The following is a 16,286-nucleotide window of genomic DNA, read 5'->3' as shown; positions in this document are numbered from 1 at the left end:
AACTCAAGTGAGACACCCTTCCAAAGTCATGCAGATTGGTAGCTATGCATCACATGGCCATTGCAAAAGAGAGTGAACTATACTGCTTTGAAGAATAAGTAAAGGATAGAAGAAGACCATGGTGCGTCATGATTGATTATTGATTACTATGTCCTTCAACTCACTATTTGTGATGTGGCGGTTCTGCTAACTTGGAGATAACGAACTTCTAGCCATATGCATCTGTGAGTAAAGTAGAGAACCCGAGCTCTTCAATGTTATGATTGACTATTTAATATTGCATGCTTTGGTTTGCTATCCATGTCATGGCGCTCCTATTGAAAATGTTGTCTAATTTTATTTCTTTAGTTGTGTGCAAGTCATGTGTCTTGGAGAAGAGGAAGGAGAGGGAGAAAGCTAGGTTCAAAATACTCAACTTTTGTTGAGAGCACTCATCAAATTTGCTTTGTGTGCACCACTAATCTAATCAAAGTCTTGGATATGCAAGATGAAGAAATACAAGTCCATAGCATGGCATATGATTCATTCATGAGGTGGATGAACCTCTTGCACAACAGGAGACATGAATTCAAATAGTGACATATGTTGTGCAAGATCAAGTTGCAGCAGCCACCAAGTAGGAGATGAAAACATGATTTACATGAATAGAGGGGAAGACCTATTACATATAGTTGCATCTTCAACTACTTTGAGTGCCCTTTGATACCATTATGTTGGGTAATACCGTATGCAAGAGTACAAGGTTGGAGAGGTGACATCACTGGCCTTTAATCCACCTTGCAAAAAAAGGAAACACGTAGGGAAAAGGGGATTTTATCGTGTCAATTTCGACTTGCAAAGAGAAGAGAGTCCTTATAGGTTTGCATACTAACTACTATTATTCTTTTGGTATTATGTATTATGTATTTTGTAGTAAGTGTCTATAAAATATTCTACCTTGTTTATGGATCATAAATTCAAGAGTAGATGTTTTATTATATTAGTATGTTCTTGTTTTTTAGTTGACTTTGTAGAGAAATACAACTACAAATAATTCTTTAAACTTTGAAAAACGGTAATCGTGTATTTTGCAAGTAAATGTCTATAAACAAATTTGCATTGTTTATGGATCATCACAAAGTTCAAGAATAGATGTTTTGTAAGTTATTGTTTTTTAGTTGACTTCATAGAGGACTCATTGCTGCAAATAATTCTTGTTAGAGACTCTAAGTTGGTGTACGACTTCATTGATGTGTCTGTGGGTGTTGTGCTTCCTCATGGTTGTACACCAGATATCTATTTTGAGGAGGTCATGTTTGAGGCTAGGCCATATCTTTACCCTACTAGGACCCTCCTAGAAGTTAGAAACAAAGATGCAAATAAGGCACTAAAGAAGGTTGACACAATACACATGGCAGCACTGAGATTGGTGTATAGGTTTCTACTTTTTTTAGTTCATAACTATGCAAATATGCCAAACGTATTGTAAAATGGTAATGAATGATGTGTTGGTGTTTTTAAATATTTAAATATTCTTATTAATATTGTTTTTCAAGAATCGTCTTCAAGGTGCCTTTTTTGGCTAAGTAGTAATGCAACTCCCTACTGATAGATGCACGTAGAGGTGGACATGAGTACAAGCCTCAACCCATTTGACAGACTAGTGAGTCCTCGACTCCTGTTATGGCACTTTATTTTCCTTTTGAACATACTTTGGCTTGTTGGATGCTATTTGTTGATGGACATGATATTTCAATTTGATTAGTTGGATTTTGTTAAGGTTGTGGTATAGCTAGTTTCTCTATGTAGTGGATTTGTTTTGACCTTTGTTTTAGGTTTCATTAAATTGAAAGACTGGCAACATTGATCACTTCCAACAAGCGCTATGATTATCACATGGAGGATTGATAGTGCTACATACATAATGTTTCATTAATGATGAATGTGGATGTAGCTTGGGGAGTGCTCACTTGATTTTTTCCTTGCTTGAAAATGTTCTCTCACCCTTTGCTAAGACTCAAGTAAGAGATAGATAGACTTTGTTCTTTATTATGGAGGTAGAGACTACCCAAAGTATATGAGCCTTCATAGTTGCATCTACTCATCTACTGCCCACACACACACATTTCCCACCAACAAAATATTTAAGATGGATTAAAAGTAAAAATATGATTTATTTCACATTTTCGTAATAGGAGACAACCCTACCCCATTGCCCATCTATTTTCAACCCCCTAGCGTGATCTCATCCAATGGTCTTCTGCTTCCACTCCATCCTTCTCTGACTTGTACCCAACTTGCAGACAATCCTTCAACCACCCTGCTTTTCTAATGGTATCTAGCATCACTATTTAGAGAATTTATTTTATAACTTTATTACAAAAGAATGTGCTACACAAGAAAAAAGATAATCTCCAATCATGTTTTTGCCTTTCTTTACAGAAAAAAGTGTTATGGTTTTTCTGGATGTGCCTTTGCTGCCCTCCATAAGTGGTTGTAAAAAAAGACCTCTACCACCATGCCTCCTCTTGAAGGCCTATGAAGTTAATAGTCTACTTGACTTCCATTTACCATGTCCATGCTAGCCAGTATGGTGTTTATTTAGTATTGTTGTTGTTGCGGTTATAAATGGAATTGTATTTTTTCCCACCAAAAAAATTTGTCATATTATAGACGGTTGCTACTAGTAGGCCTTGCCAATCATTTTTGAGAGGCTAATTAAAAAGAATCTCCAAATATGCACTATTGGCTAGATGGGTGAAAAGAAAAAAGAAGGCACAAGCATGAGTCACGAGGCAAAGCTTTTTTTGATGGTACAGACAATGGTTGCGTTGTGGGCTTTAATTTGAATGGAACTCTCTCTCTCTCTCTCTCGCTCGCGCGTCCGGCTAGATTTTTACTAGTATGTGACCCGCGCATTGCTACAGCCGAGAAAAAGTATGGTCTAGTTTAGGCAAACCCTTCTCCCCCAAGTTGATAACATCTGCAATTATTCTCTATACATTCAATCCAAGGTAATGCCATATCTTAAATGTTTCATAAAAACATTAAGATTAGAAATAATCCAAGTAATAAGGTTTTTCATCCTTTATTGTATTGCCTTAAATCATTTAGTCATTGGTAACATAACATTAGGTTTAGGTTTTCGTGACAATGGAAAGTGAGAGAATTGAATCAACATATAGCTAAAGTATGTGAACGATGCATTGGTGTGGACCCAAAGAGTGTACTATTAATGCCACTGAAACTCTTTAATCTATAACAATACTTTATCTCTCAATACATTTGGATGCGTTGTCGACGATATCTTCTTGTCCCATCCAAACATGATAGAGTGTGTTCTTTGTTCTTGTCCTTGCTACATGACAATTCGTAGGGCTTGTGAAAAAGTGGCATCACCATGGACACGACCCTCCACAAATGGGAAGGGACTCCTACCATGACCATGATCATTCATTGAGGACGGCAAGGTATCTCTTGGCAAGTATGTAGTGTGTTGTATAGGAAATTAGCGACGATAATGCCATGCAACCTTTTGACATGTACAAACATGTGAGGAATGACTTGGAGAGTTAGGAACACAAAGGCACGTGTCCCTTATCCTCATGAATGATTATGCCAAGCAATAGTGAAAACACCAACTTCATAATAAGTGCGTATGTTTCCATATTGAAACATTGTGTTGCAAGCATAAAATAGTCTCAATACATTACAGTATCAATTATAGCACACCCTAAGGAAGGAAGATACAAACCAAACAAATTCAAGCCTTATGAGATCGATCACTGTCCTATCACCCAAGTGTGATAGACTAGCTTTGTTAATTTCTTCCCCCAATGTGGTAGACTGACTCTACCAATTCCCTCTCCAAACACGGTAGATTGGTTCTCCAATTCACACTTAAATAGTAGACTTACATGTAGTTCAAAAATCGTTGAAAAGTCTCTTAGCATTATCCTTATGGCTTTCAAAACTTCCCCTGTTATGGGTTCTCCCAATGACGCTAGAAAACATGATTTTCATGGCTACCTATATAAAGAAGTAGATGCAGCTTGAAAAAACTTTCTATCACCCAAATGTGGTAAATTGGTTTTTGGAGAAAATATTTTTCAAGCAATACCTTAATTTATTGCATTAACAATGTTTTGCGAATGTATCACAGTGAGAAAAAAACTACAATCCACACCAAAAATTTGACATTTACATCTAAATTCTAAATTTGAAGGGGAAGGATTGACTGTGTATTGGCTAATGCTCAAAAAACCTAGTTTTAGTGTAATCCCATCTACCGAAATTTGAAGGTAAGAAAACCTACAAAGTCTAAAGAAATTTAGTCAACTTGCCTCTACTATTTCTAATAAATAGGTTTGCCAAGGTTTTGGAGAAAAGTTTTTTTTCGAGCAGCACTTGCCTTTAATATGCATCATCAATGTTTTATTTCTACAAAGTAGCACTAACTTTAATATGTTTTTGTCGAGCACTTCCTTTAGTATGCATCAGGAGTGTCTTTAATATGTTTTTCTCGAGCACTGCTCTTAATATGCATTAGCAATGTTTATATAAAGTAGAAATGTTTTCTTTGTGTATCAAAGTGTTAGAAAAAAATATAGGCTCTTTGTAATCCCACCTACACATGTTAACATTTACCTCTAAAACCTAAATTTGAAGGGAAAGAATTGTGTACCATGTAGTGCTCAAGAAACCTAGGCTTAGGGTAACCCCATCTACCTCTAAATTCTAAATTTGAAGGCAACAAAAACTTAGAGCAAAAACCTTTAAATGTAGTCAATTCACCTCAAAATGTTCTCATATGTAGGTTCTCCAAGGTTCCAAAAAAGAGGATCGCGTATCTATCGACCAGTGCTTAAAAACCCCCAGTTTAGTGTATCTCAACTACAAAGTTTTAGGTTTACCACTAAATTCCAAGTTTGAAGGCAAGAAAACCTATAAATAGAGAAATGTCTTGAAAAAACTTCAAGCTACCTCTAAAACAATGCGGTTGATAAAGAAGGCAAAGTTGTGCTCACCTCACAAAGCGGATGTCTGTGCGAATTGTGTATATCATTCCGATGCCCCGACAATACCATGATGCAAGCTGTCCCTTCTCAGATTTTCCCAGAAACCATTGGTTGTCCTCGAATGCAACTTCTAGCCTTTGTCTCTATTGCCTATGGGAGCAAGCTCTTGGTTGGAAGATTTTGCACCCCCCGCCCCCCCCCCCCCCCTCCCCGCCCTCTTTGTGTGTGTGTGTGTGTGTGTGTGTGTGTGTGTGTGTGTGTGTGTGTGTGTGTGTGTGTGTGTGTGTGTGTGTGTGTGTGTGTGTGTGTGTGTGTGTGTGTGTGTGTGTGTGTGTGTGTGTGTGCGCCCTAAAAACACAAGCAATTGAGCGCTCTCACATTGTTCTAGAAATTCCATTTTACGAACCTTATCCAATTCCTTTTGGTGAGTTTCCAGAAGGAAATTTTGAAAAATGAGCTACTTTGTAACATTTTTACACTATTTTCCTCAAATTGCAAGCGTCGTTTTTCCTTTTCCTCTTGTTTTCAAATACCATTTTGAATTTCAAAGCAACACAGTTGCACGGTGAAAAAGAATTTCCCGAACATTGGCTCTCACCGTCTCTTTCTCTCTCCGCCCACCCGCCCGCCTCACTGCACTGGCATCAGTGCTCGAAAAAAACTTTCTTCCAAAAACTTGACAAACCTGCATAAGAGAAATTTCTGAGGTAAATTGACTACATTTGAAAGTTTTTTGAAGTTAATTTTTTGTAAATTTCTCACCTTCATAGTTAAAATGTAGACACAAATATCTAAATTTGTAGGTGGGATTAGAGTAAACCTAGGTTTTATCACCTTCATAGTTAAAATGTAGAGGTAGGATTACATTAACTGGCTCACCGAACTCCGATAAGAGCTGCTCATCAGAGACTCGCTAGCACTCCACTGTATCACTGAGACTCTCTCTCTCTCTCTCTCTCTCTCTCTCTCTCTCTCTCTCTCTCTCTCTCTCTCTCTCTCTCTCTCTCTCTCTCTCACACACACACACACACACGGAGGTTGTGCGCATGGCTATCGTGGCCTGCCATAAGTTATCTTTCTCTATCGCCAGTCATACATCTCTCTCTCTCTCTCTCTCTCTCTCTCTCTCTCTATATATATATATATATATATATATATATATATATTATCATGAGTCCCACACACAGAGCATATATATATATATATATATATATATATATATATATATATATATATATATATATATATATATTCTCACGAGTCACACACAGAGAGCCTTAAACTCGTATATCTCTCTCTCACACACACACAAACACACACAGCTTGCTAGGAGTTGACATGGGTACTGCTCTCTCTCTCTCTCTCTCTCTCTCTCTCTCTCTCTCTCTCTCTCTCTCTCTCCCCCCCCCCCCCCCCCAAGTGTGGTAGATTGGTTATTCCATTTCCCTATTGAATAACAGGTCTTGAGTTCAACTCTCCTCCTCGGATAGATCTTTAAGGTCTCTTGGGATGGTTTCCTACGATGTTAAAACAATCTTCTTCTTCTTCTTCTTCTTCTTCTTCTTCTCTCTCTCTCTCTCTCTCTCTCTCTCTCTCTCTCTCTCTCTCTCTCTCTCTCTCTCTCTCTCTCACACACACACACACACACACACACATATCCTTCCAGGGTCCAAGTCCCAGGAGTCAACGACTATAGGTTGTTCTCATAGAAAAGAAAATGGTACCTTCAAGGCAATGTGCAGCTGCATGCAAGTTTGTGACGATTGTGGTAGGCGGGACAACCCAACAGTGAGGTAGGCGCAAAAAGTTGGTGGCACTGCAGTTCGCGTAGAGGCTTGGAGGGATCGACACGTGGAGGGTCTCTTTGGCCTTCAAAAATTTAAGCCGCATTATATATAGTATGGATTTCACGTCAATGTGATAGCACCCAAAAAAGCTTAAATAAGTTTAGTGTTAAAATCTTCAAATATAGTGGAAGGTTGCCATAGTTGTCCTACTTCTAGAACTGTAGTAGGGTTGTGAGTGAGCTTCTTTGACGGGCATTGCGGCCTACGAGGTGCAAGGGGGCAGGGAAGCCTAGGTTGCCCTGCGGGGCAAGGTGGTGTTTCCATCAGGCGGAGCTGGCTGGTGCAGGTTCCTTGGTGGATTCTCCCTCACGGGGCTGGGTGCGCCTTGGGGATAGAGGCCCATGCAGTCCCGACCATTTTTGTGTGCCCTCATCTATGCTCTCCCCCTATTTTTATGAGCTAAGGGTGGCCGCCTTCCTCTCCCCGGTTTTGGGGCAACTGCGGCTTTTGTTGCACTTGGAGTTCTTCGTTGTTGGGGGCTGGCTGGCGAAGGAGGACTGCGGAGTTTGTGGCAAGGACTCCTCAGTTCATGGCCACCTTGGGCACTGGCTTTGTTCTTCAGATCTGATGTTAGGGTAGAGGAGCCAGTAAGTAACAAGGCACCAGAAGAGAGACAAAAGTTAGAGACATAAATGACCCAATGAGTATTAAAATAAGGGCCTAAAGAGAGGCAAAATTTACAACGTGGCTCGTTAAAAAATTGAAAATGCTTCAGAATTACAACTCAAGGCCACGTTTCCAACTTTCGATACACACTCTGCTCCTCTTTACGCGCGTACGCCTCTAACCGGTGCACTCCAGAGCCTTAAATCCTACATTCTGCATCTCTTGGAGTGACTCGCCACCTGCTCAATGACAACACACCCCCATCTCAGCAATAATAAACGATGCATTTATTTTTAATAATCATGAATCAACATGAGAATTTCACGCCAGCCTCAAGCAGAGCCTTTAACAACAAAACAGAACCTGACCATGACTCAGACCAGCATAAAAGCAATAGCAGAACACCATCCCTACTAGATTCCAGTTTCCCAGCCATAAGCAAGCATACATGACCAGTATGAACAGAGCATATATCACTTAACCAGAGCAAAGTTCAATGTTGCACACACACTCTCATCCCTACGCTGCAAACCAAATTCACAGTTTCCAGCCTCACTGTCCCATTATGCAAATCCTCCTCAATGGCATCTGTAGCTCCCTGCGAATGTAAAGCTTGCCTAGTTGAAAGACACCCACAGTTGGAAGGTCTACTTTGCACGTCTGTTTTAATACATAAGCACGGTGGTCGAGGGTGTTGCTGCGGAAGAGTACATGTACAACCCATTTACCATTGCAAAAACCCTAAAAGAAAGCAGGCTCCTTTCATCGGCATCAAGCAAAGCACTTCAACACCAAAAACCACAAAAAGACCAGCAAGCCCTAAAAAAGAGCAACCAACAGATCCGGAGACAATGCAACATGTCCCAAAGAAAGGCATCAAAAAACCACACCATCCAATTGAAAGCAAAGACAGCAGAATTAAGAAGCGATCGCATCGAAGATCAAACAAAAATCCTCCTCTTGCTCTCATAACAAAAGCCATACTTCAAAAGTCAAGATCAAGTACACCTACTACTCCAGCTCAACCTCTTCCAGAGGTAGGAGAAGATCCTCCAAAGACACCAAAGAGGCCAACAACCCGCACTAAGTTGTCATGGACAACAGAAGATATGGCCAAAGCTCTCCATGCACGAGAACATGGACTTTCTCTAAACAAATGTTCCATACAATTTGGCATTAGCAGAGGTGCAATTGCTAATTGGGAAGAGGGAAGGACTCAAACAAAAAGGAAAGGACCCCCCACCACTCTCACTACAGCCGAAGAAGAAGCATTGCTCCAATGGATTTTTTTAAAGTGTGACTCTGGTCATGGAGTTTCTATGACAGATGTAAAGCTCAAAGCTGCAGAAATTTGTCAAACAAGGAACATACTTTTTTCAAATGGCATTCCAGGCAGAAGCTGGTGGGATGGATTTCGTAAGCGGCACCCAACTCTGGTTTTTCGAGTTACCGAGAGCCTAGACCAGTCAAGGGCAAGTTGATTCAGGCCAGAAATAGTAGAAACGTTCCACAAAAACCTTCAAGAGCTTTACTCAAAACACAACTACCCGCCGTCAAATATTTGGAATGTAGACGAGACAGGATTTCAAGGATCTAGAGATAAGGGTATGAAAGTGTTAGCCAAGAAAGGATCAAGGTCAGTTTATGGAGTTACATGCGATTCACATGAGTGGATGACAGTACTGTGTTGTGTTAATGCAATTGGTCAAGCAATACCCTCTTACTATATTTTAAGGGCAGTCGCATAACAACTAACTAAATTAGGTTTTGTGAGCCTGGAGCTGCCATGGCTGTACAGAAAAAGGCATGGATGACAGGAGAGTTGTTTCAAGCATGGCTTAAACACTTCGATGATGCTATTTCACTACAAGGCAAAGAAAACAGACACCTCTTGGTCCTTGATGGACACGTAAGTCATGTCTCACTTGAGGTAGTGGCCAAAGCAAAAGAGAGCGGCATAGATATTGTCACACTGCCAGCCCACACATCACATAAACTTCAGCCACTCGACGTATCAATATTCAAGCCATTAAAAGTACAATTTCGGAAGGAGAGGGATAAATGGCAACAGAGAACAGCTTTGAAGCAAGCAAGAAAGACAGAGCTGGCTTCTATTGTGGCAACGGCAATAAGTTTATCTTTAACGGAAGCTAACATAACAGTAGGGTTTCGAGCAACAGGGATATGGCCACTAGATTTTGCAGCAGTTAAGTTTGAAGGTATGCCCTGCAATCACATTAATCTTGTTGAGGAGACAAGTCCACTTGATGAGACAGAGTCACAAGTACCCAACACGCCAATTGAGCAGCCCATAAAGGATGAGGTTAAGGCCATACTAGCTCTCAATACTCTCGCATCTCAGCTCCAAAAAGAAAGTAGAATTTCTTCTCAGCAAGAAAATCAGACACATGCAATAAGCTTCACCCAGCTTTTGGAGGGAGCTAAAATTTCAAACTACACACCTTGCAACTCATAACCACATTTCTTCACAGAAGACGAGTGCAATTGGGACATAACACCCAACCAAATTACCACAAATTACATGGAAAACCAGGTAAGTTCTCCTACTCTGCCAGTAGAGCCACAAAGAGTTCAAGATGCGCGATTTTCTAATGAAAATGCAGCTCAGGTACAAAGAGTTCAAGACGCACAATTTCCTAATAGAAATGCAGCTCCCGTTTCGACTTTTCAAGCAAGCATACCTCAAACCATACATATCACTGATAGTGCTCGAATTCCAACAATAACAAGTCATTAAGAAGCAAGGTTTCCAAATGAAAATGCAGCTCCAACAACAACTGTTCAAGAAGGCCTCACTCAAAACAGACGTGTCACTAATGTGGTTCAAATTCCAACAGTAGCAGCTCGTCAAGAAGCATGGTTTCCAAATTCAAATGCAGGTCCAACATCAACTACTCAAGAAGGCACATCTCAGCAAAACCGTATCATTGATATGCTCCGAGTTCCAATGTCAGAAGTGTGTGTGCGTCAAGCAAACCGTGAGGCTTTTGTAGACTACACAAATAGTCTCATTTTAACATCTACACAATACATTGAAAGTATGAGAGAAAAGAATGCAAAGAAAGAAGAGATAGCCAAGGCAAAAGAGGAGAAGCGCATTGAAAAAGAAAAGAAGAGACTTCATTCACTTGCAGAGAAAGAGGCTGCTCGACAAAGAAAGGCCCGTGCCCGAGAAGCCAAACTTTCGAGAAAAGATTGGGAGATTCAACAACAGCTCTTTGAAGAAAGATTACAATCAGTCTTGTGGGAACAAGGTTCATTAGAAAGCTTACAATTGAGGCCACTTCAGATAGGTCAGCCTTATCACGCCTTGGCGCGACAGCATCAAATGCAAAAGTTGCGTGCTAAACGAGCTCGAGAATGACTGCATTACTTAAGCTCAATTTTGAAGCACTTCACTATTCTAGACGAGCAGTAACTTTTTGGAGCAGTGTCTTGTATCAAGGTTAGATATTTCAACAAGTTTTACAGTACATGTTAAAACTCAATCCCTCCTACTCGCGATTCCAATCTTGGGGTTGTACTCCTGCAGCAATATACCTAGTTTCTATCAAAGCAATAATCGTAGTACTACCAATCAGTTTATGTTTCATGCTTAACATGCCAGCTGCCCTTTATGGTGTATAAAAGTACTTGTATGTAATAATTGAAGGTGCAACGGGTAAAGTTTTGTTTTATGGTTAGTATGTTTAACACACGATGTCTCCCGTTAACACATGATACATCCCCATTTCTCACACAACATCAACTACTATCTATTATGACAACACAAAGTTTATCATTCACATTTCTTCATACAATATCCCCTTCCTATCAAAGTCTTACTGCATCATATGCATTTTTTCTTTCAATGCGTCAGCTACATTTTGTCTTTCAAATGCTTGTTTATTCTTTGGGACAACCTTCAAATACTGTTAGCCATTCATTATGGTTTTCAGCCAAAGTTTAATCTCAGTCACATTTCAAGCAGTAGACTGTAGTCAAATCAAGAACGTTCGCAAAGATTTTAGTTCTCAATGAAGGTGAATCTCGGCCACATTAGAAGCACTCAAACATGAACATTCACATACATCCATTATTGCTGATTGAGAGTCCTCAGCTCAAAAGTATATCTCTGTACAAGCTCCACATATTAACAGTACTCCCTAAACATTCACAAACATCCATTATTGTTGAGTGAGGCTCAAGAGTCCTCACCTCAAAGTAAATCGCTTCACAAGCTCCACAAGTTATTTTTAGCAGTCTTGAAAGAAAACCTTACAGTCAAAGGCAATAGACTGCACATCAACTCAAAAACCAAAAAAATGCAGAGAACAAAAATCACTCTTGGCTCTGCAGATGGTAGATGCGGGCCTAGTTTCGCTCTGTCGGCTGACTCTTTTGGCATTCTCCTGCAAGGGCTGAGAGGGGTGTGGTACAGATATGAGAGCTTGAGAGGCTGCGGCTACCATATCTACCCCGATCTCCATCATAGGAGGTTTTGCTCGAGCACAAGGGCTAGTGGCATCCAATCCCTCTCGACCTCATTAGCTCTGTCGACAGTATTGCCAAGAATTGGGTCAAATTACTATGGGTTTGAGGTGTTGATATCCTGGAAAAACCTAGTGATGTAAGGCGAAGAGGGCCTCTTGCAGGGACTTCACAGAGCACGCGCCAAGCAGTGCCTCATCATTGGCAAGGCAATCAAAGACATGGGATACAATAGAGGGGGGCACCGTGGGGCAACCTTCGGCTTTGACTATAGGCGAGCCAGGGAAGATGAGGCCCATTATGCAAAGCTTGAGTGCGTGAGGAGGCAACGCAGTGAAAGGGTAGGTGGAACTCGTACAGTATGCCTTCAATGTACACGGGTTGAAGCACGTGTGTTGGAGGTTGGCACCTTAATAGCGTGAAGGGATAGCATCTCGTTGAGGAGCCTCCAAGTGTCTACCCGTGAGTGGCTACATACCCCATCCCAAACTGAGTGACTTAGAGCATTAGTCTTCTCTCTTCTGGGCACTTATCATCCAAAGGGAGAATCCTAGGTGGAAATGTGCAATGGGGGGGGGGGGGGGTATCCCCACTCACGCTCTCTTTTTTAACAAAGGAATCAAAGAATTTGTGTGGAAATCCATTTTCCTTCACTGCCATCTCACCATCTTACCTCCAGATGTTTAGGGACACGTGGTGGTGCTGACCAATGCCCTAACCGTGTGATTTGGCCAAAAATCAAGCATGATACCACCTTGCCAAGTTAGGTGTCTCTATACTGGCTCCTCTACCCTAGCGCATGGCTCGCCATTTATAGCCTGCAACTTTGGTGGTGTTTCGGCCTCAACTCTGGCTTGTGAGGGGTGGGACTTTGATGTTGCTAATGTTCGGCTTCTACTCGAGTTTTTGGTTCCTACTTTTGTCTGTATGGTTCTTCTTCGACTTTACTCGGTGGCTTTCTATTGGCATGCATGGTGCTTGTGGTAGAGGCACCTGCATGGTGGCACCATGGGAGGCTCCTTCTAGTGATGAGGACCCTGGGCCCCGTCCGGCCGGCAAGTATCTTCTCCGATCTTCTCTTGTGTGTCTTCTAGCGGGTGGCTCCCTTATTAGCCATTGTAATGTTGTATTTTTGTCATCTGGAGGGAGAGTTCTGTTTGGGGTGATAGCTCATGCACAGTCTGTGGGAACCTCTTGGTGGTTGTGTGTTGCTATGTTTTGGTTTGGTGATATGCTATCTATGGTTGGGGGGTATATGTGGCTTGTGATGAGCGCAAATTCTGATGTAATTTGTTTTTGGTCAATATTATATAATCACCCACATATTGTGGGTTTTGCAAAAAAAAAAAGGTTGCCATAGTTGCCCTTATTTTGGGAAAAAGCATCTTGCAATCCCACCTATGAATTTTGAAATTTACCTCTAAATTACACCTCAAACTGATAGCACCCACTGAACTCAAAGAAATTTAGTGCAAAAATCTTCAAATATAACGAAGGGCAACCCCTCCCTGCTTGCAGTTTGGGAAAAGCATTGTCTATTAGAGTGCTTAAAAAAACAGCTTGGTGTAATCCCGCGTAACTAATTTTGAGATTTACCTCTAAAAATTACAATTTTGAAGGTGAGAACACCCCAAGCTGATACACCCATGAAATTAAAAGAAAATTAGTGTAAAGACCTTCAAATATAGAGCACCTTGGATTCCGTCGGCTTGAATTCAGTCGACTTTTGATTATTATAAGAACTCCCTCCCTGTGTGTGAGTGTTCGAAAGCAGCAATGCTCAACCTCTATTGTTGTTTGCCTCTCGTAGACTAAGGCCTATGTCACACTGGGGCGCCCAAGCTCTTTTTTGGAAGGAAACCGGCTGCTTTGTGTCACACAAGGAAATATTATAACTGTCACACCCACAGGACATCAAATCGACGATAACCAAATGGTGGGGCTTTCCGGCTTCCACATTGCGCATCAGTGTTCAAGCCCTATCTGCCCTCTTCTCGCGCTCACTTTATGCAGTTGGCCACAACCTCAAAAGTGGGGCGGGCAACATAGGCCGTCCCTTTGACAACGCTCGCGGCCACCTGCAGCTTTTGCTGTACGCGAATAGATGCGTGCCAGCTCAGCTTGGCCTGCTTGTGCCCGTTCCAGTGTGACATCGGCCTAAGCTCCATGTAGTGTTCTCTCTCTCTCTCTCTCTCTCTCTCACACACACACACACACACACACACACACTCAACAGCTCCATGTTGTATTGAGTCACTTGGACGACTCTCTCTCTCTCTCTCTCTCTCTCTCTCTCTCTCTCTCTCTCTCACACACACACACACACACACACACACACTCAATAGCTCCATGTTGTATTGTTGACTTGGACGGTTCTCTCTCTCTCTCTCTCTCTCTCTCTCTCTCTCATTCATGCACGTACAGACACACATAGCTACAGTGGGGACTCCGCTTCAGTTAGTGCTCTCTCTCTCTCTCTCTCTTTCACACACACACACACACTCTCTCTCTCAGCAGCTCGTGATCGTGTTGCGTTGCATAGAGTCATGGACGGTTCTCTCTCTCACACGCATACACAACTCACTCGGCAGCTCTCGATAGTGTTGAGTCCTATGGACGATTCTCCCTCTTACACCCCCCCCCCCACACACACACACACACACACACACACACACACAAATCCGGGTTGTTTTGTCTAACAATCCTCTTCCCCATGCACACAAGCTCATGACACATAGGCTACATCAGTAGTGTGCAGTCTCTCTCTCTCTCTCTCTCTCTCTCTCTCTCTCTCTCTCACACACACACACACACACACACACACGCACAGTGGCACACACGGACAGTAGCTAGCTCTCTCTCTCTCTCTCTCTCTCTCTCTCTCTGACCCAGTAGACTGAGATACGACAAGTTAGGTTAAAAACTATGTATTGCAAAAACATAGTTGAAATATAGTTAGTAGGCTCCATGATAGATATTTTTGGGCAATTTAGTTGACTATTTGATCTATTTCAGCTAAGGATTGTTTAAATTGAGCTCATGAAAGTTGTGCTTAATCTATACATATATACAATGGTTAATTTTTTTCATAGGTGTCATAAAATATTCCTCAAAACATACAATTCGAGCATCTTTTGCTTAATGTAACTACATCAAACGTAGGTAAAGAGCAATTTGATGTAGGTAAAGAGCAAGCGCACTTTGCTGGCATCTTTTTAATGGGAGGGAATTTTTAATTCTATCCAACATATTGCTATATGAACTCTCTAATAGTTTTTTTTTTTTTTTGTTGACCTTATGGCATATTTTTGTTTTTGTGTGTGTGTGTGTGCGCGCGCGCGCTTGTAGAGTGGTGGATCCCAAGGTAGAACAAGTAGATGGGTGTGAGAAGAGGCTGTTAGGAAGTAGGAGATACCTAATCATGGCTCCTCTCTATTGGCTTCTCTTCTCCAAGAAGTCATCTTCTAGATGCTCTCACTATATATCAGATGTTTCCATGTTCTAGACATGTTATGCACCTAGGGTTGACAATAATAATCACACAATGTAGCATGAACACAACATCAATAGAATCCACAATATACAAAGCATATGTAATGCATGTATTTTCCTCTTTCTCATTGGCCTCTTTTGCCTTAAACTTCTCCAATCATTTAATGACCTGATCATTAGCCTTACAGTTATTTTGTTTCATCTTCTTCTTGCCTTTATCACCAAACTTCTCAAATGCATTATGATTTGTTAGCCATATTCTGGGCTATTGAAAGGGGGAGAATTGATGTTGGGACCATTTGTGTTTTGCTTTTGTGTAGCCACAATGCTAGCATTTTTCTACTGGGATGAGCCTCTTGTAGCAATATGGAGACAAGATTATCCTCAAGAGGGTCACTACAATTTTTTTTTTAAATGCATATTGTGTGAGGTCAAACATAGAGATTATTTTATTCTATATTTTTTCACATTTTTACATACAAAAGGGTGTTGAAAAATGATCTTGAAAAATAAATTACAGATTGAATAGAAAAAAGATCCTTTTATTGGTGAAAACTCACAGCTAAGGGATTTTTAAAAAAGTCCTTAAACACGCATCATACATAGATTTTACATGTGGTGACCCCCCGGGAGATTATCAAACTATATAGAATTTGGTTTGTACAAGTCTATAAGTGGATGCAAAATTTTGATTAATAAGACTCTACCAAAGCATCAATAAATGTTCTCACAAGGAATTTTTTCAGGAATGAGTTGGTGAATAGCAATTATGGGCTCCGTCATATTTTAAACTCTACAAGAAATACATCCATATCATTTTTTTCATGCAAAGGCTTTGGTTTAAACTCCTTCC

The 16,286-nt window shown here is 41.0% G+C and overlaps 1 protein-coding gene and 1 pseudogene across 1 annotated transcript; both read left to right on the top strand.

Moving 5' to 3' along the window:
• The first annotated feature begins 8,301 nt into the window (after nucleotides 1–8,301).
• On the top strand, nucleotides 8,302–8,931 carry LOC147423855 (uncharacterized). Its single transcript, XM_086501519.1, has one exon. The coding sequence runs from the start codon at nucleotides 8,302–8,304 to the stop codon at nucleotides 8,929–8,931; it is 630 nt and encodes a 209-aa protein (XP_086357645.1).
• Nucleotides 8,932–9,057: 126 nt separating this feature from the next.
• LOC147423854 (uncharacterized) lies at nucleotides 9,058–10,835 on the top strand (annotated as a pseudogene).
• The last annotated feature ends 5,451 nt before the right edge of the window (nucleotides 10,836–16,286 follow it).

The sequence above is a fragment of the Adiantum capillus-veneris genome, chromosome 26 (assembly GCF_014529385.1).
Source record: "Adiantum capillus-veneris isolate H3 chromosome 26, ASM1452938v2, whole genome shotgun sequence".
NCBI lineage: Eukaryota > Viridiplantae > Streptophyta > Polypodiopsida > Polypodiales > Pteridaceae > Adiantum > Adiantum capillus-veneris.
The sequence above is the reverse complement of the archived record's forward strand: the minus strand, read 5'-3'. Positions and strand labels throughout refer to the sequence as shown.

Bases quoted from the DNA above. Each gene is read 5' to 3' on its own strand.
- LOC147423855 (XM_086501519.1), top strand. From the start codon at position 8,302: ATGCAACATGTCCCAAAGAAAGGCATCAAAAAACCACACCATCCAATT.